Source organism: Pezoporus flaviventris, unplaced genomic scaffold (genome assembly GCF_033815535.1).
Source record: "Pezoporus flaviventris isolate CSIRO_AGI_PZ_B2104156 unplaced genomic scaffold, CSIRO_AGI_Pfla_v1 ptg000130l, whole genome shotgun sequence".
NCBI classification, from domain to species: domain Eukaryota; kingdom Metazoa; phylum Chordata; class Aves; order Psittaciformes; family Psittacidae; genus Pezoporus; species Pezoporus flaviventris.
Window position 1 is genome coordinate 2104267 of NW_026892678.1, and position 25660 is coordinate 2129926.

General features: G+C 35.1%; 1 protein-coding gene across 2 annotated transcripts in view; it reads left to right on the plus strand.

Annotated features, from left to right (window-relative positions):
* The window catches only part of FER (FER tyrosine kinase), a 148064-nt gene that overhangs the window by 106373 nt on the left and 16031 nt on the right, over positions 1–25660 (plus strand). For both annotated transcript variants that reach the window (XM_061478706.1, XM_061478707.1), the window contains exon 17: positions 5090–5213. In XM_061478706.1, the coding sequence (XP_061334690.1) occupies positions 5090–5213 (124 nt within the window). The remainder of the gene's footprint in view (positions 1–5089; positions 5214–25660) is intronic.

Below are 25660 nucleotides of genomic sequence, written 5' to 3' on the forward strand. Positions count from 1 at the left end.
TACTGAATTACATACAAGCGATCCATTAGCTGAAAAGTGAAGCACACGGTTTTAAGGAAATGAGTGCTTCAGCATTTTTACACCTTTAATTTTTAATAGTTTGTCATATAGCTTACTTTTTTAAAAAAATATCTTCTATAGTTGCTACAGATGCATGTTTGCTATTTTAAATTCATAGTATTAAGTAACTGTGTTTGGGTTTATTTTGTTGATAATGTGTATGGGATTAAGGTACTGGACAATAGAGAAATGCTAAATTTCATAACATTAGTCAGAAGACTCACCGCATGAATCCCCAAATTTATAAAAGCTCACAGGGGCAGATAAAGGTAATTTCAATAATATTATAATAGCTTATAAAAGAATTGCAGATACTGAATCGTGTAGCTCCTCTTTGTTAGGTGACCATTAAGTGATGTGGCCAAGAAGCATGCTGCATCTTCATGATTAATACATATATAAATTTAAGAAGAATTAACTGGATTCTTTAAACAAGGTTTAAAGGTGCTTTAAACAAGGTGCTACTTAACAAGGTTGTTTAATAAAGGAAATTCTCCCACTTTATTAAAACTTATATGTAAATAATAATTTATCATTCCATATCACTCTTTGCTGTTAACACATTCATATTTGTATAATTATTATTCATAACTTTATTTAAATTGTGTGATGCCACATAGAGATACAATTATATATTGTATGTCTATATATCTAGAAATCAGTAAGTGGGAGATTTCACACCATAATTTCAAAGCTATTTTTTAATTATGTTCATTGTGGATATTGGCACTCTTGGCATTCAGAATACCAAGACTGTGTAGAACAATTTTGGGCGCCAGCTCAAGAGAGCACTGAATTTCATGCTCACAGCTGATCATAAATGCCATTGAAGTCAGAAATTATTTCATTGGCGTTTCTTGTATTTTGATGTATTCTCATAGATCACCGGTAGTTTTTTCTTCTCCTGCAAAATGTCAGCTTACTTTTGTGTGCACCATTAATGGAACTGTTATATTGCCATAAAATACTCTTTAACATACAGCATAAAGTTTACGCTATAAACTATGGAAAACACTAGGAGATGCTGGTATGTGGTATTGTTACGCTTAAAAATTCTGTATATAATGAGAAATAGTTCACATTCACAGTGTAATACATGAAGGGGTGTTTTCAGGAATCCAGTTACTAGAGTCTGCTCTCATGGAGCTTGTGCTTAGCTACTGCATTTTGTCATCTACTTAGTAAAATAAATCTATCGTATTAGGCAGACACTCCTCTACTGTTATTTATCCTCCTGTAAACCCCAAACAGGCAGTCAGTTTCTGTTTGGTGATAATACTGTACTGGCCTAATTATTTCTGTCGTACTTAAGAGTGGCTGGAGCAAACCTTATTTCCTGGTAAGTGTTGAATGCCATTAACTGTAATAACGCGTAGCCATGTAGAATACAATAGAAATTCCATGTATAAGAGAAAGTACTAGTATGTAGTAAACTAGTTTAGTTTCAGTTGTTTCATAGTCTAATTGGTCTGTTTATTTAATCTTTTTATCAATGGCTGCTATATTGGAGATGGTGCTCTTATGTGCTGCAAATAGTGAATTAGGACTTTTTATATTTAAACATGTTTTAAGAAGCACATAAAGACATTACATAGCCACAGTTCTACACTGAAGGGTTTGTAGTGAAATCCTCTTAACTCATCAGTGAAGGTATTCATGTGCATGCTTTTCTATGAAGATGAGTAACTGGAACATTGGCCACAGTAGACAGTGAAAGTAAAAATCTACTAGTAAGAAAAATTCTGTTAGTTAAAGGACAGACTTAAGACTATGTTCATATCACAATGATGAGGATTTTGAGGATGATTGATTTGAGGATCAGATTTAACCTAAAATGATGTCTCTTATACAAGTGCATTGCTGTGTTCTTTTGTCTGCAACAGACGGTGCTTTCAAATCAGTACTGAACAGAGTATTTAAAAGACATTTTTGTCATCTGTGTGCCAGGATAGATAGAAGAAAACAGAACTGCTATTGAAAACATTCTTTTGCTGACTTTTTTCACTATTGAGACTGAGGCAGATTAGGATAATTTTATTTAACTGTGTTTTGATGATAGGCATAAAATACACTGTATACAGCTCAAAGTCTATTGTGCTGGTTCTGCTCAGAACTCTGAAAGTTCAATACAGTACAAACACTGAAAATTAGCAAGTCTAAATCACTTCCTGATGATAGGCTTGCACTCGGAAGTTATGGGTTTCTGCTTTTGTGAGTTTGGCTTATTCTAATGTAAGGAACTGAGCAGCTTTTGATCTGTTTGGAAACAAACTGATGAAGATTAGGATCGTAATTTGATTGAGAAAATTAGAAACAAATTTATAGCATGTATTATTTCTAAATTTTTAATGCATATGGTTAACTTTTAATATCTTAAAAATCTTTAGTAGCTCCTAAGGGGTTCTGGCTGGCCCAAAATGGACAATTCCTAGCATTGTGAATAAAAAAGATTGCTCACCTTTGCTTTCATCCTTGTACTTGAAAAATGTATTCTTGCAGTCTGGTAGTTAAATACCTAGATGATCCATAGTATTGGATTATGTGGTTTATACAAACTCTTTGTTACTCTTACAAATGGAAAAATAGACTATATATGCCTTAAAGAAACTGTTATGTGCACTGCTTTTCAAAAATGTCTGGAAATCTGTCACTGAAGAAAGAATGTATCAGGTAAACTTTTTCACCTGTTTAACTGGAATCAAGGTATTAAAGAAATTGGCGGTCATTAAAGAGCAGTGTACTCCCGGGGTCAATACTGTGGCCAGGCCTGTTCAGCATTTTCATTAATGGTCTGGGTAATAGGCAGAGTGCACTGTCAGCAAGTCTGCAGATGACACTGAACTGGGAGGAGGGGCTGATACACCAGAGGGTTGTGCTTTCATTCAGAGGGACCTGGACAGGCTGGAGAAAGGGGCTCACAGGAACCTCATGCAGTTCAACAAGGGGAAGCGCAAAGTCCGGCAGCTCAGGGGTAGGAACAGCCTCAGGCACCAGAACATGCTTGGGGGCTGCCAGCTGGGAAGCAGCTTGGCAGAAAGAGACCTGAAGGTCCTGGTGGACGCTAAGGGTTGAACACAGGCCAGCAATGTGCCCTTGTGGGAAAGGTGAATGGTATCCTGTGTTATGGGCTGCATTAGGAGGGGTGTTGTTAGCAGATCAAGGAAGATGATCTTTCCCCTTTACTCAGCAGTGGTGCAACCACATCTGGAATACCGGGTCCAGTTCTGGGCTCCCCAGTACAAGACAGACATGGACACATTGGAGACAGTTGCAGCAAAGGGTCACCAAGATGATGAAGGGACTGGAGCAGCTCTTCTAGGAGAAAGGACTGAGCGAGCTGGGACTGTTCAGCCTGGAGAAGAGAAGGGTCACGAGGTCTCATCAATGTATATAAATACCTGCAGGGAGGGTGCAAGAAGGACAGAGCCAGGCTTTTTTCAGTCATGCCCTGTAACAGGAGGAGAGAAAATAGGCACACACTGAAATATAGGAGGTTCCTCCTGAACATCAGGCAATACTTCCCTGTGATGGTGACTGAGCACTGGCACAGAGAGGTTCTGGCATCTCCATGCATGGAGATATTCAAAAGCCATCTGGGAATAGTCCTGGGCACCCAGCTCTAGGGAGCCCTGCTTGAGCAAACTGTTGAACCAGGTGACCTCTAGAGGATCACTGCCAGCCTCAACTATACTGTTCTGTGAAAACAGAGTATTTTCTGACTTTCCTGTAATATCACCATGTTTACCAAAAAAAAAAATCAAAATGGAAACTGGTTATCTGTAGTTTGTTAGGTGTTAATTTTCTGGGAGTTTCATTAAGGGAGAGCCTATAAAGCCTACCAAGATCATTTGTACTAAAAGATACCTAAATCCAGGCAAAAAGAATAAACAGAGCTGTTGACAGTTAAGGTGCTAATCCATTTTACAATTACTCCAACTTAATATTAAGTGGGCATTACAGTTATACTTCATAATAGCAAACTTTTAATATTCTCTTATTTTTTGCATTTTTATATTTTTGAAATATAAATAGGAATGGCCTTCTAAGAAAATCCCATATGAAGCTTTTAATAATGTCTTTTCACATTGATAAGAAGGCAGCAAATAGAATTGTGTGAGAGTGCAGAATTTGCAAAAGAGAATCACTATGGTCAATTCAGTGCAAAGTGAAGAGTAACGAAGACTGGAACAATGGCTGGCTACATTCTAGTAAATGAATAATGTGATGTGGAAAGCTCCGTTAGAATTTTTTGTCTTTGTCTGGAACAATAAATTATATTTTAGAAAAAACACAGTTAATATCAATCAGAAAATGGCATTGCGGTCCATATAATGTCTCCATATAATATATACAGACATACAATGTCTCTCCTGCTTATCTTTGTCCTAATTTAGTTTCAGAAACTTTTTTTTGCAAACATAAATGCCTTTTTTGAAATCCTCCATACTGACCCATTTCCTCTTCAGACAAGAGGACAGCAGTTTTGTTCCTCCCAGGCAGAAGACTGTGAAGTCACAGCAACCATTGTTTGCCTTCAGTTGGCAGTGTCAAATATGCAGTTAACACTGCCTGAGAAGTAAATTTGTTACCCCTCCAAACACATCAGTGTAGAATTTGAGATACACCCATGCAAATGATCAACTAAAAATTACACTCACCTATCTAGTAGGACCTAAACTCTTTATTCAGAATTTCTGTAAACCCCTGCAGCAACCATTCTGTGATTAGTTATATTTATCACAAATTAGGTTTTGTCAACAATTTTTCATATATGTCTGTATTTAATGTACACTGGTGAGGATTTTGGGTATATTAGAAACGTCCTGTGCAGTTTTCACTTTAAGCACTTAGTATTTAAGGGAAGTTAGGGAAACTGCATTTTGGAAGGTAAGTTCCTTGTTCTTAGGCTAACCTCAAACTGATGGGTTAAGAAAATAAGCTGCATTTAGTTTGGTTTTGCACCCCTAAGAGAAGTAAATGCCAGTGCACTATCTGTTGTGTCTCACTGTCTATCTCTCTGTTTTGCTAGGAGGTGATTTCTTGTCCTTTTTGAGAAAAAAGAAGGATGATCTAAAAACCAAACAGTTGGTGAAATTTTCATTGGATGCTGCTTCTGGTATGGCATATCTTGAATCTAAAAATTGTATACATAGGTAAGAAAGATTTTTTTCCCCATACTATTATAATTTTCATAATTAAAAATGCTGTCTGTTTCAGTATATATGATGCATATTATCAACAAGGGTGGTGCCTGCAATTGAAACAAAAAATGGACTATTTCTAGTAGGAATAATAATTGCTTGGCTGATTTAAAACTGTTGTGTTCATTTGGGTAAAAATAAGTACTATATTATTAGATCTGTATCATTTGTTGCTATTAAGATTTTAATAATTATTTTTCACAATAATAGTAGCCTTATAAGAAGTGTCATCCGTACAGTGACAGTGAATCATGGCAGAAAGCAATCTGTGAGGCTTTCTTGTCTGAAATTCACAGATATTTGCCTGGCCAACAAATAAGTTAAGTTACATTTGGAGTGTGTGTCAGAAAAATGTACTGGTTTCTCAGATAATAAAAGGAAAAAAACTGGAGTTCTGTATATTAAAATATTAATTACATATGCTGCTTTCTCTAAGATATTGAAAATTATCAGGCATTATGCTCTTGGGGTACTATATGTCTCTTCGTACCAAGCCTTTTTGTTTTTTCTTCTCCAGTTTGACTTTGCCATGGCACTGCTTGTACTTAGTTTGTGTCAAAGTGAATGTACTTAATTTCCACGTATTTTTCTCTGAAAACATGACAGTGCATACCCTGCTACACTGATACAGCTGAAATATGAGACATAAGCATGATGATAATCCACTTGACAGAAAAATTTTGAAGAACAAGTTTGCATTTGTTATGTTGAAACATAACTTCTGCTTTAAGTTATAAAACATTTATAGGTGAACTGTGTGCCACTTCACTTACATAATCAGTCTGTTTCATATTTAGCATCATTCAGGTGAATGCTGTTATCAGAGACCTGAGTGGTATTCTGTTATGTTTTCATCAACAGTGAATTTTGCAATCACAACTGTGCAGGTCAAGAATTAGATTTATCTTTAAAAACATGCTACCAGTGACAGTGAGCCTAAAACCTATTTATAAAATCTGACAGTATTATCATAGGTGTATTTTTTGTGCCTTTTTTTTTTTTGCGTGTGTGTGTTGAACTTAATTTAAGGAAGCTTAAATGGAATAGTAATCTTATACTGTTTGCAAAATTTGGAAAAATATTTGGAAGCACAAGTTAATTTGAAAACTTATGCGAGATCATGATATAAAAGAAGCACTGAAAAGAACAAAAAAATACCCGAAAACACACAATATAAAACTCTGGAATATTCCTTTTGGGAAATCCCAGAAAAGCATTGTAAGCACCACGGCAAAAAATAGGATTAAGGTCCCAGCATTGTGTCATAGGAGAATGGGTTTCAGAACCTGGCTGTGTTTGCCGAGAAAATAACAGCATAAAAAGTCAGAGCAAGTCACAGCATTAGTGATTTACACTAGCCACATAAATGCTCCAATGCCTAATAATTTCTGTAACTATCAGATCAGTGTTAAATCAGATGTGCCTGTTTAGAACTCCTGTGTTCTTAGAAGTTAAAATTAGAGGGAAAAATAATTGCCAAACAGCTAAAATTTGTTAGAAATGTATTGTTTAATGTCCTAGTTAATAATTGTAATTACTGAGGAAGAGTAAGGTATTTATTTGTTAAATGGTAGAGCGAGGCCTGCAAAATATAAATAATTTTACCCCAAAAAAATTTTTTTGAGAAATGCTTTCCCTTCTTCGCCCCCCTTTATTTAATTCTGGGAAGAAGGTATCTCTGCATGTCTGTGTGGATTAGTACTGTTCTAATGGCTGTAGATCACAATGTGGCTTCAATGTAGCTCTGAAAGGTGCACTTGGTTTTAGTGAATAGGACCAGCTATTCTTAAGGTATGTTTAAAAAAGCTAATAGTGATTCAGAGAGAAGATATATGTAGCAGTGTCTTACCATATGAAGATTTAATTGTGTCATTGCTTTCAGTTAGAAAGCTAAATACAAATGTCATACAGATCTCAAGTCAGGAAACATAGCTATAGTCCAATCTGTTTCATTAGTGCCATAGACCTGCCAATGCACACACCTGAGTTAAACATACTGTAGTACAAGTAGGGAAAGAGGTCTTTCACCATGTTGACTTTTTAACTTTCAGAATCTTCACAAAGTTTGTTTATTCTTATCACAGATTGTCATATGAGTTTATCAGAGAGAGCTACCACTTTCCTTAATGGGAGAAACAAAATTTTTAGTAGACCTATCCTGAAGAAAGATACAATTTTGAAGTGCAACCGATCAAGCAAAGAGTGCCTTCAGGAAAATGGCTTACTTTTATGAAACTCACAGGTTGATAAATCAAAATATGCATTTCCAGTATTATTTTGTCAGTCTTACTTTCTGGGGTATTCAGGATTGTTTCCAGTTTTATGTGGTTGGCCATAATATATGTTTATTATATTTATGAGCTATTTCTTCTGAATTTGATAGGTAAATATAATGAAAATTTCTGAATCAGGACAGCAACCAAAAATTTCTGCTAAAATTATTAATTTTAGCAGAAATTTTTGAGGGACTTCTGAGTGAGAGCTTTTTTGAATTGCTAATATAGGTTAATTGGCAAATGCTTACCAAACAAAAAACAGTCACTCTTGAATTTTTAAACTGAATTTTACCAAAGGCTAAACTGCACTTCAGTGGGTTTAGCATGCACATTTTTCTAGGTCTATTCCCCCGTTTGAGGTGTCTGAGCATTTATCCATGATTTCTTGGCTTCCAGAGAAGGGGTGGCTGGAGATGCATTTGTCTAGAAATGCTGTCTGCCACAGGAGCACCAAGCATCTGTTGCTTGCCGGGTATTTTTAACCTGTTGCCCAGTGGTAGGAACAACGCTCTTGGTTCTGTGCTGCAGATACACAAGACAAGGGAATGACAGGCTAGCAGGGAAAAATCAAACTGTTTCATGCTGTATAAGCAAGCTCAAGGGGTTCAGAACTCAGAACCCCACTGGAGATTCAGCCCCTTCTTACCCAGGCACCAAAGGTACAGCTGTGTGACTGCGTGATCTATACAAGGAATCTGGGAGGCCTTGTTTCCTCCTTTTTAGGTCAGGTAAGACAAATCAGTAATGGGTACATTTAATGTTGAGAACAGGTAGATTAGAATGGAAAAAAAACAGTTTATAGTAGGAAGATTTAACATGTTAAAATAATAGTTGTTTTTTGAAAGAACAATAAACTTCAGAAACTTCATTAGCTGAAAGTGGCTCTCAGGTAAAGATGGACTAAGCAGTGGAATGTTTTTTATTTTGTTTAAAGTTCATAGGCTTTGGTTACTTTGATTAATGTTAAGAAAGATGAGTAATATGTAATTAGAAATAGTTTCTATTATGTAGGTTACAGCAAAACAATTGTTTTGCTTCATGCTGTTGCTTTTCTGTAGTATTCTGTTTCTTTTGCAGATTGTTTTCAGAATCCTCATATGTTTTTTAGTAGTTTAGGTGGCTGTAATTTGACTTGTTAATGTGAAAATAAAGGCTGCTTATCAGTCTAAGAAAGTTATTTTTAATGTCACTTCTTAGTTGTAGCCTCTACACTAGTATATACTATATATACTATACACTGTACTAATATATACTATATATACTAAGTATATTAGCTAAACTTAGCCTCTATATTTTAAAATTCTACCTAAATCTTACCTATATGCCTATATAGCATACTATAGTGTACCTATATATACTAGCTGTACTTAGCCTTTATATTCTGAAATTCTATCTAAATCTGTACTAGCTTTCTGAAATTGTTATTTGAGTTATATATTAACTTAGCCTTTCAGTACTGACATCAGTGCAACACCTAATCTGCTCGCTCTTTTCTATTTTCCTGTGTGCTATGGTGTTTCAGTAGTTAGAAATCTAAAGTGAAAATTCATCAGAGTTACAATGCTTAATGCATGTGAGTGATTATTTGATCCACATTTTCATCTCCTCAAGCATCAAGATATCACATGTTCTTTGCTCTTTCTTTGTTCTGTTTAAAGAGCAGAAATGAGTGGGCTTAAATGAGAAAAGAAAAAAGCTGCATGAAAAGATGTTATTAAAAGTAATAAAAGGAGTGGTTGAATATATATAGAAGAATTTAATGTTTTCATCTCCATTTAATTAACATGAGGTTGACGAATAGTTTCTCACTTTTCATTTTTACCATATGGCATTGTTTAGATAGTTCCATTTTTTCTGTTAATTAGAAAGAGAAGATAAAGATGGAGATGTGATAATTTCAGTTGGTTCAATAAGCATTTATGGGTATATTTTCCAGTATTTGATTTGCATATGAGGAATGCATTTGTTCATAATTTATGTTTGGTTTCCAAAACAGTCTGTAGGAATATAGGAGAGAAGCTGCAGCTACCTGATTCAGAGGATTTGAACATACCTATTGTTTGTTTTATTTTTACCTCTCATTACCACCATTTTGTAAAGAAAATAATTCAGATTATGGTAGAAGTCAGTTGGAAAAATATTTTAATATTGAGAGAAGCAGTTTTGAGGAGGATTTATTCTGGTTTTATCATTTGATAGTTAGTACAACCTTTCAAAATCAAAAACACAGTTAGGTCCTAAAAATATCTCTGTGTGGAAAATTGTGTTGTAGCTTTGTCTACAGGTAATGCATATATAAACCTAACTGAAACTGGCAGAATTTTTTTTTTTTTTCTGTTAGCTACTGTGTTCCTTGATAGTGATCTGCAGACAGTTTATGCTTTACTTGAGAAGTAGATTGATTTTTGGCTTTTTTAAGAGCTTTTACAAATACATTAAGAACCAGGGCTTTGGGTTTGTTTTTTTTAATTAATAATTTCATGTGAGCCTCACGAGGTTCAACAAGGCCAAGTGCAAGGTCCTGCACCTGTGTCAGATCAATGGCCAGTGTCAAGACAGACCAGGGGATTAAGGGGTTGAGAGTAGCCCTGTGGAGAAGAACTTGGGCATCCTGCTGTTTGAAAGATTGGACATTACCCAGCAGTGTGTGCTTACAGCCCAGAAAGTCAGCTCTGCAGCACACTGGACCAAGACTTATGAAGTTGACTGCCTGTCTCTGTGCTCCGAGGTGCACAGAGGTTAAGGTAGTTGGTCTGCAGAAGATCCCTTTTTTCCTCAGTGGCTATCTAAACTCCATTCTGGACCATATTTATCAATACAAATGCATTAGTGCTTTCAAACTCTCCAGGGAATTGTTTTTTCATATAGGAATATATTATGGTATTATATCCCAGGTTTCTCCTTTTAAAAATAGATTTTCAAGGTTTTCAAGGGATTTTTTTTCTGCAACTTACAGTCATCTCCACTGTCATATTGGTAAATGTAGATTGATTCCAGAGAGGTTTGAGTTGAATCACTTCTGGTTGCCTGAAATCTTATTTGAGCAACATGATTATTCTTCTTCAATGAGCTTATATGATTCTGATCTGACAGTATTAAAGAAAAAACTAGGGAAAACATAAATATCCAAACCCATTAGATATTACTACCACTACATTAAATGCTATTGATATTGTATACTTTAAATTCATTATAATAAATTAGAGGTATTACTGAATTCTAAGCATGCTGTTATGTAAGTGGATGTGAACTATGATGAAGAGCTGCTCCTCAGTAAAAAGTGAGCTGCCTTCTAATCGGTTATCTGTTTCCCTAAGCTGCTGAATTCTGGAATGGATGAATAACAAAAGATTTTAAAAGGGAGAGTGGTAATTTTTTTCTTTGCAGATGGTGCATTTGTTGCAGAAGTTGATACTTCTTCACCTTGTGTGCCTTGTTGAAATTCCCCATGACCTCTCTTATAAGCAGATTAGTATCTCAGATTTAGCTTTGGCACTGCTGCAGAAGACTTCGAATTAGAGTAGCGGATGCATGGATTTGGATGGTCAGAATATGATATAAGAGATGCCTGAATACATTTTTGTTTACTGTAAATCTCAACGTATCATGCTATCTCAGTAAGATCATGCTCTTTTGTATATTCCTGAATTATGCTTGATGCAGACCTGTTACCAAAGGGGTCAGAATATACCGGAAATATATTTCTGAATTGGAGATTTTTGGTGTTTTGCATTACATAAATAAGGAGTAGATTATACATACGGTTATGTTAACTTAATGATAAACACATTAATGATGGAACTTGAAATTCTGGTCTCTTTTTTTTTTTATTAAGAATAGCACATTACTTTATTGAACTGCTGTTAGGACAGATTTTTTTGCCATTGGGAATTTGCATCACCAGTTATCTCTACCATTTGTTACTCTTGTTTTTAAACATTAAATTATAAGGCATCTATTCATACAAGTGCAAAACAAAGTTTTAGTTTAACTGTGGTCATTTGGAGGCTAATATTAATAATTAATAGTTCCCAGAGGCAAATTTAGTATAGGGTTTCTCAGTTTGGAATGGCAAACTGCAGTTAACTTCATATGAAATAAATAGAGGGAAAGTAAGTATTTCTTGCCATGACTGAATTTTCTTTTGATAAGGTAGTTATAACATTAAATCTTATTTAATTGAAATTTCCTTTAGATTTAATCTGATATCAAGCTAATAAACAGTCTGTGTATCAGTTGAATGGCACCGGGGTAATCTAGCATGATCAGCCAAACACGGTCCTTTGTATTAATGCTTTGAAGTGACAGCTAAAGGTTTCAATGAGGTCGATAGTTTAATTTTACAGTAAACTTTCCCCAGTGCTACTTATTCAGCTTGTGCTTGAATATCATCCTTTACGTGTTCCCTGTAAAATGGGGAAAATATTGAATTATTTCAGACCTCTGATGTTTCAGTATGTCACCTAGGATGATGATAAAATGTCTCATAAACTAAAGGTAGGAATAAATTCTTTAGCATATTATTATAGAATTATTTTGTAGACCTTGTTATTTTAAAAAAATGTGATATCCATATTGACGATAAACTATTGCAATAAAAATATATGTGATGATATAAAAGATTTCCTTAGATTTCAGGGTTTCCATGGCCACTAGAGTTTCTTGGCCTCCCTGCTCTGTCTTTTCTTTAAAGAAAGCATTGTTTGCCATGTGAAAACTGACAATGACAGTCACTGGATTTATATTGGATGTAAGATATTACATACTGCTTAACTGAGAACATCTTTTGCCTCATTCTGAACTGGACTGCCTTGAAATGAATGACCTTCCAGAGTTTGTAGCTGAAAACACCCATTTTTTACACTGCTAAAAACCATTCTTGTTTTCTTGAAAATTCATTGTACTAACTAAGGATTTCTTGATGATGGGGGGGGATTGGGGGGGGGGGGTGCAGTGAGAAGGGGGTGAGGAGAGGGGTAGAAGATTATAACTTGGGTTTTCCATTCAGTGCATTCATGGACACACTGACAGACCAAAATTTCCCTAATGTAACATGAGGAGATTAATGAAAATAAAAGTCATAATATTTAATTAGTAGTGTAATATTATCATGGTATCCAAGTTCATTTGTAAATTAAATACTTTGCAGTATTAACTGATTTTAAAGAATTACCCATATAATCATATCCTTATTCTAATGAACTGGTCAGCTTTCCTTGTTCAAGGACCTCGATGCCTGAAAGATAACATGACTGAAAATCACTGGGATATAATCTCTACAATCAGAATGTTGGGGGAGGGGGGGGGCGTTGGGGAGGGAGCTATGGGAGCAGTTTACACATGGGAGGTGATGAAACTCTTCAGGCATTTGCCCAGGCATTTGTGGGAAGGAGTGCGACTTGAGCATGGAGCTGGGTTCCTGGGCACACAGCATAGGAAGGTGATTTGACACCGTGAAGAAAGAACACAAGAAATCCTTGCCAAGGAGTATGCGTTGTTTACATTGTATACAAATATAAAAGGAAAGAAAAAGTGCCAGTTTTAGGATAATATTTTGTGAGAAAATGAGCCTAAACCCACATTTAATGTTTCTTTACTTTCTGATGGTCCAGGGTTTCTCATTCTGAGATTTTGTACCTTTCTTTTCCATTGTCCTTACCTTTCCAGGTTTTATAGCATAATTGGCTGAGAATGAGAAAAAAAAATTGCAAAAGGAAAATTTATAAGGAAGGAAATACTACTTGTCCTTGTTACAGCATAGGTAAAGCACAACTGTCTTTGTAGCTACCTGGTATTTGTGCTCTTAAGTGTTTGAGTGAGTTAACAATGAATCCAGACCTTGACATCTCAGATAATGGTCTCGTCTTTATGGCATGCCGAACTCAGGTTTGGGTCTCAAGGCTCATCAGAGGGTCCGAAAGGGTAATACAAAGTGTGTCTTCAGAATACTCTGAGATGCTGTAGTAAATAGTTTATATAATGCATCTTGTCATGATCTGTTCTTTTAGAAGTGTATCTATTTTATGCTTGTGAGACAGCTGTTCTTATTGTGTGTAACACCAAAACAAAGTTGCATTAGAAAAATTAGTGGGTGTATACAGTGGGGAGAAATTTAAGTGTCAAAAGCTGATTATAGAAAGAATGATATTTTTTCTAAGAAATCAGAAGAAATTCTTTGGTGATAATTCATAAGACATTTCAAAGACGGTTTAGGTCTTTTTTTGTTCCAGAAGATGCATATTCTGAAAAATATCTTATTTTTTTGCCTTTGTGGAGTTGAGTCAATGTGTATCTGCGATATCCCTGATACGGAAAATTCCTTCTTGAAAAATGAGTAAAGAAATTACTCGAAATAAAGCAAATGCAATTGAAGGAAGTGTAAGCAAATTTTCATAGACTTCTTCACCCTATTTAGCAAGCTGTAGTATTTTGACTGTTACGGTCTCATGTTAGGATTGTTTCTGTTTAACTGCAATTCTACTTTTTGTTGCTAAATATTGGGAATTTACAAGTATTATTCATGCAAAATCATTTTAATAACATTGGTTTATAATAATCTACTCACTGCATGAGGGCAACAGGCTCTAATTAAATGAAAAGTAAAAAATGAGAATAGAGAATATTGAAACAGATAAAAATAACATACAGCTAGTATTTGTGAAAGCTATTGTGGTGATCGTAAAGTCATATAGCTTTCCTACATAGTATGAATAATATTCTCCCTACTTGCATAGTCCTGTTGCAGTGGAGAATAGTGGCTGAAATGTAATTAATTTCTGTGGTAAAAGTAAAAAGCTTTGTGACATCTGCTGTTTAGAGAAATAACAAGGCTGAAGTTTACGGTCTGTGAAATTTCTGTCTTGTGTTACATAGGGTCAATAAGCATGTACTCTGGAACTGTTGTCAAAGGACATACCTGTATACTTTATGCAGAACCATGCACAGAAAAGAGATTATTTACTTTCAATATGTGTGCAATACTAATTAGATTAGTATTGCATGTAGACAGCTCTGTATTTTAGTTTCAGGTGATTCATTTTTAACAGTTCCATGTTCTCTTAGCTTTCATTATTGAGCAAGGGTTTAAATTTCTGTTACTTACTGTGAAACTTTCAAGAGGAAGAAGTTCCTGTATGCCATTAGATGTGTTTCTCCAGATTTTGACAGTTTGTGTATAGTGTATTTGTGAAGCAAATGACATAATTTGCAAATACTTTTCAAATTCCCAAATGTCTTCCAGAGAGGAAAATGCACCTAATGTTTAACAGTGTAAATATTTGTATACTCTTTCAGGAATAGCTCTGTTATCCACTTTCTTGAAGTATATGTCTATTCCTTAAACAGGGTTTTTTAAAGGATTTTAAAGTTATATATAGTGAATGTTGTAGCTTTAGTAATAATAATTGGGAGAAAACATTAAGGTGTGAGCCTGAAAGTATGAAGAGATATCAAGAGAAATCATTATTCAACCAAGGGTCCTAGCCTCCCTTTGAAATTCAATAGTAAATGAAAAGCTGCAACTTTTTAGGGGCAGATTAAGTTTTATTCCACAAATTAGAAGTAAATTAATTTGTTATCAATGGCTATCTGGTTATATAAAATAGTGATTTACTTATCATCTTTCAAGAATTTTGCTGTTAAATTGTAGTGAAAAATGAACTGAGCCCACATACCAAAGTCTCAGAGCAAGAGATGTTGGAAATCCAGTATCGTGTGTTTACCTCAGTCCATTAAACGCAACTTGCCGTGCTGAATTCAACAGCACATCATATTCAGTATATAAACTGGAGGGAGTTACTTGGAGGGGCATATCGCTGCTCAGGCTGGTTCGGGTATCGGTCAGTGGTGAGCAATTGTATTGTGCATCACTTGTGTTTCTTTTCCCTTCCCCTTTTAGTTTTATATTCTCTCCCCTTGTTATTTCCATTATCATTATTATTATTGGTGGTAGTAGTAGTATATTGTATGTTAGTTATTAAGCTGTTCTTATGTCAGCCCATGGAGTTTGTGTTCCTTCAGTTCTCCTCCCCGTCCTACCCAGCGAGGAGGGAAGGGTGGGGTGTGAGCAAATGGCTATGTGGTGCTGGCTTACCGGCTGGGGTTAAGCCATGGCAATGTGTTATTTAATAAGTTGCTGTAGTCATTGCCATGAAGCTACAGCAGTAATTCTTCTCATTTACTGTTCTTTTTGGATTTCCAAGTTTTATATTAAATCTGCCCAGAAAGTTCAAACACCCCCTCATCAGATGCCATCAGGTATCAAATACTTCAGAACCAGGAGATCCAAACCATGTCTTTGGCTGACTATACCACTGCTGGTATTTCCACAGCATTTTTAAGCTGTATTTTGTGATAATGTGTACCAAAAAGATGAACTGCAGAATTTCATTTTTGCAGTGGTTAAAGGTGGCGTTAGTGGTAGGTGATAAGCAGTGAGTTAGAAGATAGGATAAGACAGAAGCAGAAGGTAGATTGGGGAGGAAAGGAAGAATGCATTCAACTAAAAGCCAGTCATTTTAGAAATGAGGTGCAGGGTAGTTCTTTGAGCAGAGACTATTGACCATAGCATTTGTTTCAGTGTTTGTTTAGTAAACCCAAAGCTTGCTTGTTGTGTTTTCCTTAGGGTGTAGAACTTTTCCTGTTTACTTTCTTACAGCAGAAAATTCTCATTAGTGTTTCTAAAAAAGGAAATACGTGTTGCACAGAGGTATCATGTATTGGTTTAATATTTTATTGCCTTCCTAATACTGATTCATGCCATTCTGAAGAGGAATGTAATCCAGTTGTCTTGGACAGGAAACTGCTTTGATTTTAATAAAAAAGTCTTAGGCTGTGTGTCAGTGGTAATAAGTAATAAATTCCCAAATTGCTTTCCTGGGGAAAATAAACATATTTCCCTTTTCTAATTTTTATACACACATACATAAATCTTTATATAAGCAGTAATACTAGGTTACACCTGTTTTGTGGATTTGACAAAATGTTTATCCACTATTTTTTTCAGATAGTACTATTGATGATATATCTTACTCTACTGCAATTCTTTCAGTGCCTCAGGAGGTTTCTAAGAAGTGCCTCCAAGGCTGACATACCTGTAGTTCTTCCACTGAAGTATCACATTCACCATAGGTGTGTTGCTGTGTACATAGTGAAAAACAGCTGAAAGAACAGTGTAAAATGGGGTATAGTATGCTTTCGTGAAAGAAATCAGTTTTAAAGTTACTGCAACTGAAAAATATTATGGTTTAGAGAATATTTTGCTTCTGTATGATAATAGATGGCATGTAGTTCTACATACCAAAGAAATTTGTTTCCCAGTTTATTGTTAATCTTTGAGAATCATATTTTTCTCATAAAGCTGAGAGAAACTTAGGTGAAGTTGTGCATGATCAGACCAGTTTGAGGGAAAATTCAGTTCTGATAGATACTGCTCACAAAAAGATTCTGATCTAATGCATTTTAAAGGAATCACAGTAGCTGAGAATTAGTGGAATAGAACATACTGTATGCTAAGTGCATGTTGCATTCTCTCACTTTTTGTCATTGCTCTGTAGTTCTCAGCCTTTTGTATCTTGTTTGGCAGAATTATAGTGCAGGGATATGCTTTTATTAAACATTTTTAAATCATTAAATCATATTGAATGAAATAGGGACTTGTTGACTCATTGTCAAAGGCTATTTCAAAATTCCTTATGTAAGGCAGTGTACAGTGAAGAAAGCCTTATCGGCGTGTTAACTGGTTGGGAAGATTGACGGAGATCATCAAGGTGCATGGAGCTGTAAGAATTGTTGAATCAATGTTACAGTATCTTCTTGTTCACAGTTTTAAGCTGAGTCACTCAAGCCTGACAGAAAAAGCTCCTGGCAAAGCTAGATGTCAGACACTTCATCAAGTCTCATGGGTTCTGGGAAATAAAAATAGATCAGTGAAATAAGGGCCAAGTCCCAGTTTTAAAGAACTGTATATAGGAGTTAGGATCACAGAGTAAGTAAAAATACTTGATTCAAAAGGCTTCCTGCTTTTGAAGTACTTTCTGGGCAGGATTTTGGAGATTGATTTTTGAGGAGTAAGCTTAAAATTCTTAAATAAGGAGGTTTTAAACTTTCCTGCTATTAATATTACTTCTTAGCTGTTTATAGACATGTCCATTCCAATTCAGTACCAAATGAACTGATTGTTCTTCCTGTTTGGTATTATAAACCTTCCTGACATCATTCACTTCAAGGAAGCCACCCTTCCTTCCCATTATTGCTTTTGCAGACCATACTCTCTTGCGCATAATTATCCGCAGTAGTTTCTTAGCCTCTTGCAGGCTTATGAATGGAATCATAAAGTCCTACTCTCTCCCCATTTTCTTGACTTGCCTCCCTTTTGTATTGCAATTAATCCTTATGGTAGCTATTGTAACTGCTTAGATTAAAAAAAAAAATTTAGTCTTAGATATGTGCTTGATACCTTTCAGGTTGAAATGACCAGGGTTTATCATGCTTCTGAATGGAAATTCTGAGTATCATAGAGAGATGACAGGGTCTACCATGCTGCTATTGTCTTATTTTAGCTGAACTCAAGTGTGAAATACTATTACTGTGGTTACAGGTGTATTTATTTATCCTGGTTATGTATTAAGGTATTTTAGTTTCTAAAGGTTTGTTTAACTTATGTGTATTTCATTATTCTTCTATAACACAGCTGAATTTCAGTTGTAAATTGAAACTAGCTGTTGTTTGCAAGCAAATACCCATCTTTCCTACCACCAGAGAGCATTGTAACCTTCTGAGAGAGTTACGCAGACAGAATGCTTAGAAGGGCAGACAGAATTCTTAGAAGACTATAAAAGTTCTGAAAGATTTGTCTGTGTCAAATACAAAGACATACTTCTTTCTTAAAGAGGCAGTTCTTGATTTTATTTTTTTTTAACTATCAAGTAGCTATTGAATTGAGGTGCTTCAGCTTCCTTTTGGGGAGTATTTTGTAGCAATTGATGTAGTACTTGGTAATCTCTTACATTTGACAGTGAGCCAGTATTTTTCTATGATAGTTTTAACCTATATTTTAAAACTACACTATTCACCTCTACTAATATTTTGAACCTCTTGCAGTAGATGTTGTCTAAATGTGGAGGAGGAAGGTACGATAGTCATCAGGAGCAATGACATAACTCAAAACTGCTATGAAGATGAGCAGAAATAGTGGGGAGTCTTCCATGAGCAACAGTGACAGGGGCTCTGATGTGGCATGTGCTGCTGACATTGACGTGGGATAGGGGAAAGTTAAAAATGGTGCTCCCTAAAGAAGCCTGCAGTTGAGGAAGCCAAAATTTCTGTGATAGCTTTGCTGCACATAGTGTGAGACCATGTTTGGCACATAAAAGCAGACTGCATCTAATCCCAAGTTAACCTCTGTAGCTGTATGTAATGGAAATTGGAGGAGCCTCTGCACCAGCTTCTTCAGTATGTTTATCTGCTTCTCTTGCACTGAATTATTTGCTAATGTGGAGGTACCTGTTGGACATGATTCAAATCTCCATAGACTAAGTTGCTATCTGCAGCTACTTGACTTAATATGAAAAAAAAACCAACCTTGAAATATTGTTCAGGTATTTCCTCAGAGATTCTGGCCTATAGACACAAATTTCATTTCGCTGATGAATTGTATACTGCTTCTATGTTTCTTCTATGTATATTCAAGACAAATTAATTTCATATCTAGTATATTGTATCATCTGTATCTCTTCTACAGGGATACTTAGAGAGGTGCTATAGTTTTCCACATACTAGAAATCAGTAGAAAAAAGTCTGTAAGGGAGCAGTGAGATACAGTGAACAGAACACTGCATGCAACTCTTGGACACTGATTATTAGAAAGTGGGAAATAATTTACTAACTTGGGGAGAAAAACAAAAGTATAGCCAAAACTAATGGACAGAGAAAGCTGAATAATAAAAATGCAAAGGATAAAAATGTTTGCTTTGAATTGTACAATACAGTTAACAAATTGCATTGTGAATAGTAAAAGCAGTAAAATGATTTAATTATTAGTTGATCTAATAAAAATATTTTCAAAACAGAAGCTGAATATTGTATCACTTGGAGTCTGTATTTGTGGGAAGGGAGTGCATAAAGTAAACATGACCCAAGCTAGGGAAAACTAGAATATAGATATGGAGAATATGTTTCTTTTCTTATGATGCTAGTTGCCATAGTTGCTATTGTTGCAGTCAACAAACACTAACTATGTGCTGCTAATAGAAGCTGATATTTTTATTCTTTATGGGAGAAGGAAATTTACTTTGTCCTGTCACCAGGGCAATTCTTAGGTCCCACTTTTCTGTGTGTCACACCCCTGTTAGTTAATATAGAGAGCAGCTGTGCATAATTTCTCTGTATCTGCTTATAGAAAAACTGAACAAAGTTGGAAGAAAGTATAGTCAAATACTTGAACAAATTCAGCTTAAAAACAATGGTTGAAATCCTAATTCCATTAAGATAGTTAACTTCAGTAGAACCAGGATTGGATTTCACACTGTGGTTTACATTTACATAAAATAATTAGTGAAGAAAGACACATGGAGTGTTTTAACTGTACACAAAGTACTTTTTTTTCATTTTTTATTTATACATAGGAAGATTTGGCTCACAATGCCAACTTCATTATCTTTTTATATTCCAACCTCATCTCTTTCGAACTTTCTTCTCTGTTGTGAGTTGAGACTAGGGATTTCTTTCTGGGGGTTGTTTTCATCATTAAATCCAGCTTTAATGATGGTTTAACAGTCCTACTTACAGTTGACTTGCATATCCGAATGACATAGAATTTTAGTCCTGTAGAAACTGTGTATTACAAAAAATATTCCACACACATCACAGTGGTATAGCCCCATCTGCAGTTTTCCCCTTTGTCCCCTAAATGTTCCATATACTTTAGCTAAACATTTTTCAAAGAAACAGATGCAAGAGAGGCAGGCAAATTTTTTCACCAGTAAGGTGATTACAGAGTCTCCAGAAAAAGGCTAGAAGGGTAAAATTAAAAAGTGAATGCAAGAAATCCGTCTCCAGATCTTCTGATTTGTAGCATGATAGGTGCAGTTGAGGAAGGCTGTTAGTAATTCTTAATGTCACTAGATAATGGAATTGATCTCAGGCTTTCCAGATGGACATGCCACTGTCACCATGGGTTTACAAGTTTTAGAAACCATGAAAGAAGAAAATAATTAAAATATTGCACAGTCTGTTGTGGAAAGGATGTCTCAGTACTCCAATAGATACCTGCATCACTTTGACAAATACCCAGTTTCTGTAGTGAGAGCCATCTAACACAAAATGGAAGAGAAAGTGCTTCATGTGGGCATGTAGAACTGTGGGATCAACTGAACATTCAGCATTTATCAATTATCAATTCATTACAAAATCAAAACCCCAAATTTTTACAGAGTAGAGTAAGGATTTTAAGTGAAAGCACTACCATTGCCTACCTCATAAGGTATAATAGGCTAAAATTTGATCTCTGGTCCCTATTAAAATTGTTGCTGTTCTTCAAAATGTTGCAAGCATTTTATACATTAGATAATTGTTGTGGAAGTGTTTGTTCTTTTGTAAATAAAAGATGGTTCTGGGATGAATGGAAAGAATTCCTGTAATGTCCTCAGTTTATGTTTCAGTTCTACTTAATTGCAATAGGTGGAGTTTAGAGGTTTTGTACATACCTACAGCTCTTGTATTATGTTGAACTGCAATGTTAGCTGACATATTTTCTTTTATAACACATATGAGATAAATATTTTAAAACCATGTGTGACAAGATTACCTAATATCCCTTCCAAATTACCTAACCTATCTTTCTTTTTGGTTTAATATGCACACTTCTATGAACTTGATTTTATTCTTCTTACCTGTGAGAAAAGCTAGTGAATGTTACTTCTTTATCTATAATTCCACATACTATGTCACTAACGTACTCTTAAAGCCCATGGAGAAATACTGAAAACGTGTATCATAATTTTCAATTCATAGTTCTATTCTTCCAATTGTTCTGAGTAATTTAATTTGTTATTTCTTTTGTTCCTTTATAAATAGCTTCATAATAACAATAATACTTGACTTTCTGTTTTTAACTTGTACTTACTTACTCGATTTGTACCATTGGTGCTGCCGTTCCTTTTATTTTCTGTAATTTTTTTCCATTTTTATTTGTTTTGCTTCTTCAAACTGTGGAAGCCCTGAGACCTCTGCTGTTTATACATAGAATAATTGTAGGAAATGGTGTTAATGAGCAGGAGAAAGTCATGTTCCCAAGTCAAAGCTATAAATAATTATGATTACCTTTGATGATACTGCATTGCTACAGTTACTTTGTCATGGTTAAGATTGCAGACACGTTTTGTTACAGCAGTTGGGCAAAATATTTCCTGTCTCCCATAACCGTCAGATCAGGAGTATGTAATTTTTTTATATTGGAAAAGAAGTCAGCAGAGCTAAGCTGTGCAGAGGAATAGAACTTTTGCAGACAGTAAGAACTAGCAGGAAGTTAATGCCTTGCTTGGTGAAAGGAGGCATAGCAAACTTCCTGAGGGTGCACTCTGCCCCATTGTAGAATCATAAAATCATAGAATGGTTAGGGTTGGAAAAGACCTTAAGATCATCTAGTTCCAACCCCCCTGGCATGGGCAGGGACATCCAGATCATTAATGGTGTTCAGCAGGATCAGACCCAGTATTGACCCGTTTTACACTGCTAGTTACTGGCTTCCAACTGGCCTATGTGGAAGCTTTTCTTTAAAGAAGTAAGATGTTTGTCTTACCTTATAATATCAATGACCTTTTGAATGCTCCCTGGTATTAAATAGATTAAAATTCAAAATAATTAAAATTAGAACCCTCATTTTTGAAGTTCCTGTTTCATCACCTCCTTGTAAATAATGCTGCTGATGATGTCTCATCAGTCCCTGATGTACTACAAGGACTGATTTTTCAGTGCACACTTACTGAATTTTCTGTAGGTTTTGAGCAGTCTTGTATTCAAATTGACAGTGCAAATTCATGAAATTACAACCACATGTCTCACCAGCTTTTTTAGAATTGCCTAGGGTTTTAGTATTTATGCTATGATTCCATAAATGGCATGCTTTTGGTAGTAGGAAAGTTCAATATTTTTGAAAGGAGAGGGTATATTACAGTGACAATGCAGTAGATTCAGGTTTTGAGGCAAATAGTATAGGCAATGTAGCAGTCATTTAAAATTCCAACATCTGACTTTTTAGGAACCTACCTGTACCCAGGTGGCAACATATGTAGTACTTTTCTGTACATAAATGAGCAGCTTGTGTCACAAATTGCATTTGAAATTTTGTTGGTCTGCCCATTATTAAATTTATTTTAAAAACGATCTTAAATTTACTTGTATCAGTTTCTGTGCATTTTGTTTGAAACTGAAATAAATGTACAGTAAAAATAAATCTGTAGAGCTGTTCTGCTGTGAGCTTCTGGGAATTCATGTTACAGGTTTCTCCTGCCTTCCTGCCTGCCATCTTTCCTTCTTTCCTTCTTCCTCCTTTTTTCTCTTTCTTCCCTTCTCTTTCGTCATGTACTTGTCAATTATCCTGCTGTGGCAGTCCTGTTACATCTGCCGCTCGATCATTAATCAGCACACTGTCATCTTATTTCTTCTGCATTTCCTACTCCAGGTACCCCACCCAAATTGTCCAAATACTTTCTTCTCCCGCTTATGACTAAAAAAGTGCAAATTTTTTCTTCCACTTTTATGTTTAATTTTGGGGTAGAAAACCTATTGTAGATTTTAAGTAATAGCAACAAAAGGGGGAAAGGGAGGTTCAATTTATTTCCTAATTGAATTTACAGAAAATTAATAGGCCAATTTATTCCTTTCAATTTCTGTATATAATTCTCTACAATGTATTAGTCAGATAAATTTTTTTTTGTATTTCTGTAGGCTAACTGCAAACCTTACTAAGATGTCTAGGACAATTAGTAAATTATTATTCACCCTCATTTTACCATCTTGAATGGTTTTAATTAATTTATGACTGTTACAAAACAGACTACTTTTAGAATACTAACATATTTTAACCTACCAGTAATTGTATGTTGGTAAACTTGGATTAGAAGTAGAAAGATAACCTTTTTTTTACTCAGATTAGAAAATTATGAATTGATGAAGTATTATTATGTATCTTTGTCAAACCAGTTTCTATTGCTAAGACTGCTTTGCTGGCATATCCTACTTGTGCCATCCATTGAAATATTTCCCTTTCTAAGTGAGAAACACCTACAGTGTAATAATTGCTTTCAGTTGTGGTTGGTTCTTCTTTATCTCTTTGGTTTTGATTTTCCTTTTGACTTTCTCTTAAAAACTCAAGAGGTTGGGTTTTGGTGTTTTTTTGGATTCTAGCCACAAAGCTTAGGACTACAACATAATCCTCTTGGCTGCCACTATTTGGTTCTATTCCTTGTCTGCTCTCTTTTCCGCCAGCTCCAGTTGCAGTGTTTTTCAGCTATTTCTCATGCTCTTTTTTTTATTATTAGTCTTCAATTAATTAATTATACTTTAACTTAATACAACACACACTAATATTAGCATTAGAAAATGTCTATTTAATAAAACAAGAAATTTATTTTCTAGAAAACTTGATCATTGGGAAGACAGCTCTTGAAGCTACTTTGCTTTAGCCGTTTTCTTCCAATTCAGCATGCAAGATTTTCTGGCAATAATGTATAATGAACAGGCAAATATGATCTTTGATGATATCTGCCAACTTTGTAAACAAGTTAAACCAATATTTAACGTCTCTGTACAGAGAAAAAAATGATATTTTGATGTTATACAATATAATAGAATAAGGAAGATATTCATTCGGAACAAAATTCAGAATTAATTAAATTAAGGCATCCTTCATATGTAAAAGTGCAAGGACTGTTATAGTAGCAAGTGTTGTGTCATAAGACAGGTTGAATAACGCCGTGATATTATCACCAAAAATACACTTGTCAGTATAATAATATGCTTTATTGTTGAGTTTCATTTTAGTTGTTTCTGTAAAAGATAAAGTAAGTGTGGAAATTTTTGCTTAAAAATTGTTTGCTTTACTATGAATGCTACAGTCTACTTGTATGAGCAGTTTTGGAAATTAAAAAAATCTGAGGTTGTGAATTATGTCCACTGCAATCTTCTTAGGCACAAAATGAAAACTTAACATCTGGTCTGTCTTGCTTAATTGTCCAGCTTGGATAATCACATTTTAGACACTCAAATTCATTTATAATTCAGTTAAATACATTTTTAAGGAATAATAAAAATCTCATGCATATCATAAATGTATCCATATTTGTGCTGCTTATGTTCTGTAATGTTTTAAGACTGTAGGAGTGGTTCCATGGAATCAGCAGTTGTGCTATTCCTGTGTGCGTTGTGTCAGTGGGGACTTCTGGAAAGTGTTTTCCACTTTCCAGTTGCCCTAATATTGTAGTATTTCCATAAAGTTACTTATCATCCAGCCTGATAACTATCCAGACCCTTAGTTTTCATAAAGACTAACACTGGGATTGCTTCTTGTAAATTTCTTTTTAGAGTTCAATCTCATGTTGTAGCCCTTACATTATGAGAAGTGAAAAGGCTGGGTAAGCTATTCTGCAGTTGTACAGACCTATTTTTTAAAGGGTTTTCTTGTGGTTATAAAATGTATGCTGTGTAAATCTTTTGATTTTGAAAATTTGAATTTTAGAAAGGAAAACCAGCTACCTATAGAAGGTCGAGTGTTGCTATAAAATTGCAGGAAGTAGTAATGTACTCTGTTACGTTATTAATATTTGACAAAAATGAGGTAAGCTTTCCTGCCAAATGAAATAAATCAGCACACATAAGATATTAGTGGACAGGCCTTTGTTTCAGGATATAAATGACGTACAAGGAGAAGAAAAGCCCGAAACATTAGACACTCCTAAGTCTCTCATTTCCCTCAGCGCATTACCTGTAATCAGAAGTGCACAGGAAAAATAGGTTATAAAAATGTACAGAGATATCAATGCGAAGAAGGCCATTATAGTCTAAAATGACTGGGAAGCAGTTATAATCAAAATAATGGTTCAGAAAAATGCAGACAATAACTTAAGT